At 43.6% G+C, this 5,962-nt stretch overlaps 1 protein-coding gene across 1 annotated transcript in view; it reads right to left on the bottom strand.

Annotated features, from left to right (window-relative positions):
• Positions 1 to 5,962, bottom strand: part of chrnb3a (cholinergic receptor nicotinic beta 3 subunit a) — a 15,153-nt gene extending 9,191 nt beyond the window's left edge. Inside the window, exon 1 of the mRNA XM_083532930.1 lies at positions 5,555 to 5,962. Coding sequence (XP_083389056.1) covers positions 5,555 to 5,627 — 73 coding nt within the window. The 5' untranslated portion in view covers positions 5,628 to 5,962. The remainder of the gene's footprint in view (positions 1 to 5,554) is intronic.

Raw genomic sequence — 5,962 nt, forward strand, 5'->3', positions numbered from 1 at the left:
GATGTCACTCTCATCTTTAGCCAAGTTCACTTTCTTCCTTATATGTACAAGTTATTTAGGGTCTCGCAAAACAAATTCACATATCTGATTGGCCGAGGATTTATGGACACAAGCGCTTGATTGGACGTCTCCCAGGAGGACAAAATGAGCACAAATAATAGAGTGGCAGCTGCTCCGGTCTCCTTGGAGCTCTCAAGGCTGACTCAGTGACCGCCATGACATGATCGTGTCAGACAGGAGCTCCCGGCATAACTCACACACACACACACACACACACACACACCGTCCAGTTTTTTTTTAGCACAGTAACTGTTACACTGAACTACATCTAAGGAACAATTTTCTGAACTCACACATGCACAAACACCACACCTCCATAGGCTGCTTTTCAAAAGTGAGGTCAAGTACCTTTTACTAACACAAGCATAAGGCAACAGCCATTATTTTAGAGATAAAAGGAATAGAAGCCACACCTCCTTCACTGGGACAAACTGAGACCACACCCACTTCCTTTCAGCTAGGAACCATAAATGTCAATCCTCCTTTACTAGGACAAACTTAGGACACACCTACTACCTTTGGGCTAAGTAGCATAAAGGCCACGCCTCCTTCACTGTGACAAATTTAGGCCACACCCATTATATTGTAAGTGAGATATCGAGGCAACTTCTCTTTGTAATGAGAAAATTGAGACCATGCCCATTATTTAAAAGCCACACCTCCTTCACTGTGACAAACTGAGGCCACACCCACTATCTTAGGGCTAAGAAACACAGAGACCACACCTCCTTTACTGGTACAAACTGAGGACACACCTCTTTGTCTTGGGAGAAACATGAGGCCACACCCATTATTTTGGAGCTGAAAGGCATAGAAGCCACACCTCCTTCACTTTGACAAACTGAGGCCACACCCACTATCATGGGGCTAAAAAACACAGAGACCACACCTCCTTTACTGGGACAAACTGAGGACACAGAGCCGAGGCATAGAGGCAACACCCCATTAAAATAGGACAAACTGAGGACACACCCATTATCTTTTGGCCAAGAAGCATAAAGGCCAGGACTGCTTCTCACACACACACTCACACACACACACACACACACACACAAACACACACACACACACAAACACACACACATTTAAATTCAATAACAGGAAAATTACGAATTCTTGTCACAGAATGGTGGCATCTATTGCAAATAAATGTATGTTCTACATTGTGTGTGTGTGTGTGTGTGTGTGTGTGTGTGTGTGTGTGTGTGTGTGTGTGTGTGTGTGTGTGTGTGTGTGTGTGAACTTATTAGAAAGGGGAAACATTTAAGGAATTCTGTATGTGTATATCTATCTGAATTGGCATTGAGTGCAAAACAGGTCGATCGAAGGGATCAAAAAGGCTGCGGCCTGCTTCACACTCATCCTAAAAGCCCTTAGAGAGAATGAGAGAGAGAGAGAGAGAGAGAGAGAGAGAGAGAGAGAGAGAGAGAGCGAGAGCGAGAGCGAGAGAGAGAGATGGAGTGTTTGGCTCTCTGTCAGATTAATCAGCTTTAGTGATCTCCACAGAACCCATCCATCCATTACAGCAGGCAGTCTCTCTCTCTCTCTCTCTCTCTCTCTCTCTCTCTCTCTCTCTTCCTCTCCCTCTCCTTCTCTCAGTGTCCATTTATCCTCCCCTGTTTTTGTCACCTCCACACCGAGGGAATGCCTCTGTGAAAATCGGTGACACCGTTAATAAAAAGGCAACCTTACAGCAGTGGGTTGATTAGTGTGTGTGTGTGTGTGTGTGTGTGTGTGTGTGTGTGTGTGTGTGTGTGTGTGTGTGGTTCGAGGTCGTTTCAGTCCACTGCACTAACTCAAATGGCTTTTAAAGGCCAGCGGTGCGGCTGTGAGCTGGAAGAGTTTTGCCCTCATGGAACCGGCCATAGATAATGGTATTTTTCCACCTCGAGGTCAGAGCAGGGTGAAGAGAAGAAAACAGCCAAATGATCAAGGATTCTTAATACAGAGATGCGTTCACATCGGAAATAGTTAATATGGTGGAACGATGATCAGATGATCTTGACTTGAGAAGGTTGCGAGTTCTAATCCCATCCCTGGTCCTGCTGCTGGTCCCTCTGCTCCCAGCTGCTCGAGTGGGTAACCATGTCGCTCTGCTGAAATCTATACTGACTTTGGAGATAAGAACAGGGACATAAACAAGGAGGGCGGGGCATACATCGCATGCCCTGTCAATCACAGCGTCAGTAGCCAATCGTGGGTGTCTCTGAGCTCATGTATGCGGAAGAAGGCAGATAGCAGTTTCCTCAAACCGTGTTACAAGAGAGAACGAGAGAGAGAGAGAGAGAGAGAGAGAGAGAGAGAGAGAGAGAGAGAGAGAGAGAGAGAGAGAGAGAGAGAGAGTGTTATTTCTGTTGTTATGCATCTGCATGTTCTATGCTTTGGCAATATGAATGTCCATATTTGTCATGCAAATAAAGCAAATAAGCACACACACACACACACACACACCCACATACTACAAACACAACACAAACACACTATCACCACAAAGACACTAATTAATACACCAACACACACTACCAGACACACAAACACACACATTGACACACCACACACACACACACACACACCACAAGCTCAAATAAACACACACCAAAAACACACTAACACACCGCAAACACACACTAACACACCACAAACACACCGCAAATTCATCAAAAAAAACACACTGGCACATAGTGACACACAAAGTAACACGCACACTAACACCACAAACACATTAACAAGCCACACACACACACCACAAACACACACTAACACACATACATACTACAAACACACCACAAACACACACTAACACCACAAACACACTAATTAACACACTAACACACACACATACACTAACACACACACACACTAACACCAAAACACACTAAATAACACACATTGGTGAAAAGGATGAAGCTGGACACAGAATTAGTGATTTTTCTTCAACAAACTGTTACCTAAAGTCACACACACAATTATATATAGTAAATATTTATATTGTCTTTGGATGCAGGAGCATGAAATTGTCCCTTCACCTTAACTAGGAGACCCAAAACCTATTCAATGATCTCGTGCACAAAGCCGGATCCATGAACATATGCTTTCCGTGGGGTGAAGCGGAAGATCTTCTGCTGACTGCACCCCAGGAACCTTCTCATCTCACCTACATCAGTACCTCACTTTACCAACAGCCTTGTGGCTGATGAACAAAAATCTCCACAAACACACACATAATAGATTGATAGAACAGGAAATGCACTCGACTACTTTTATAAATCAATACGAGCTAAATTTTGTGTATTTATAGCATTAGAGTGATACAAACTGTAGTAAAAACTTTGAGGGCGGAGCTTTGTGTAAATGGGTCTGATCCTATTAGATCCCATTCACGTGTTTATTTGTTTATTTTAACAAAACATCTTCATCCATATCCTTGACAGATTGTTTTATTTATATAAAAAAAAGCCCTGCATTTGACCCCCAGCGAAAGTCCTGCCTGAATCAATCCACCTCTTAATATCATCATTATAAAGATTATAGAAACCATCAGTATTCTAGAGAAACGCAGTAGAACAGAGCGCTGCATCACACACAGGATCTCATACAGTGAGAATGAATGTTGTTACTGAAGCAAGAAACCCAATAAACACAACACGTCTCCTTTCACTGGAGCCACAACTGCACCTCCACATACATCATCTCCAGCAGAAGCATCAATATTCACCTCAGAACATCACCCTGGGGTTTTTCCCTGCATTTTCTCCGTGCGTTGAGGATTTAAAAAGAAGGCAAATTGTGTGTTTTTGTGCAAATTCTACACTAATGTATAAACAGTTCATAGAAAAGCTTAAGAACTGTTTTGGTCGACTTTTCCTCACGATGTCTGTGTATCTGCAACCAAATCAGTTTCTTCTCCTCTGTCAGTCATTGTGAATCGGAAAAACAGCTATTAAATCCACACAAATACTTGTGCAGTTTTCTACAGATGCGGTTTGCGAGCTCTGACTAGTGACGCTCTCTGACCATCCAATCAAAGGACGTGAAAATGGTGAAATCTGAAATCTCATTGAATAGAAACTGCAGGAATGAAAGATAAAAACGCTATGAAATGAAGAGAATGGAGTATTGGGAATCATTTTATATTGTTCATGGACAAAAATATGTTAAAACGCAAGTCAGTGATTCTGATCTGTCACTGTATTATGATAATACCTCTGTATTATGATGCTCCTTCTCTTTTAACCGTCTTGTCTATAACTGTAAGATGGAATCACTTGTGTGGCATTAAAGCATGTGAACCCCACCCCACCCACCCCCATCTACCTCACTAAATATATAATCTGTCTATCTCTAATCCTGCACAGTGCAATATTTCCGTACTGACACACTAAATAAATGGTTTCCACTTTCCAACACACTACCAATTACCTCCACAAGACACACACACACACACACACACATATATATATATATACCCATACATGCCCCCTCCACACAACACATTATCAGAATGTTCTAGGAACAGTGTGAGATGTAGCTTCATCAAATCCAGAGGATGAGAAAATACGGCCTGAGACGAACTTCAGGGCTCGAGTTCATCTCCCTTCTTTAACCTTGGATCCTGGATCTCTCACACACATCTACAGTCAATTACACATTAATACAATCCACCCACTGGCACATTTTCAGGAGAAACCAGAGAAGCTGGAGGAAACTATTACAGACATCAGGGAAGGCGTTAGAAACTGTCAGATGGTGAAGTTTTATAAAACATTTGAGATATGTGAAATATTACATCATGGAGGTGTTTAAAAGTTTTCACTTGTTATCAATCAGCATCAATCAGCACCATCAGCAACCTCACCACCATCACCATCATCATTAACACAACCATTACAGTCTTCAATTACCACCATCACCATCATCTCAACGACCATCACAAACATCACCACCATTAAAGTCATTAACTAACATTATCACCACCATCATCCATCACCAACTCCATCACTGAACACGTCATCACCATCCCCATCACTACCACCACCACCACCACCACCACCATCATTAACACCAGCATTACAGTCTTCAGTCACCACCATCACCATCTTCTCAACAACCATCACAAACATCACCACCATCAATCATCATCATCATCATCATCACCACCACTGTAATCAATCACCACAATCAGTTACCATCACCACCATAAGCATAAATTAAAACCATCAATTAAAACTATCACCATCACCACCATCATCAATCATCATCATCACCACCACCACCACTGTTATCAATCACCACAATCAATCACCACCATAATCCTAAATTAAAACCATTAATTAAAACTATCACCATCACCATCACCACCACTGTAATCAATCACCACAATCAATCACTATCACCACCATAATCATAAATTTAAACCATCAATTAAAACTATCACCATCACCATCATCATCACCATCATCATCATCACCACCACCCCGTTACAGCGGCTTCATACCTTCCGTGGTGGAGACGCTGGTGGCCGCCAAAACGAGCGCGAGGCACAGCGCCGGGATTGGTATCTGCTGCATGGTTGGCGCCACTGCGCGGGAGCCGATTTCCGAACCGAACCGATCCAATCCGTGCGGAGCTTCACACCGTCATCTCGCGGCAGGAGGCTGGAGCGACCGTCGTGACTGCTGCCTTCATTCCCGGGGAGAAGCCGCTGAGCCGCTGCAGGAGTCGCTACGAGAATGATGATGACTGGAGAGAATGAGAGCGCGCGCTGTGTGTGTGTGTGTGTGTGTATGTGTGTGTTAACCTCGGTGTGCCCCCCCTGCGCGCACCAAGAGAAATGCTGAGCACGCGCATGAAAGAACCAGCGGGGATGCCGACACACACACGCACACACACGCACACACACGCA

The sequence above is a fragment of the Silurus aristotelis genome (genome assembly GCF_946808225.1).
Source record: "Silurus aristotelis genome assembly, chromosome: 27".
Classification (NCBI taxonomy): domain Eukaryota; kingdom Metazoa; phylum Chordata; class Actinopteri; order Siluriformes; family Siluridae; genus Silurus; species Silurus aristotelis.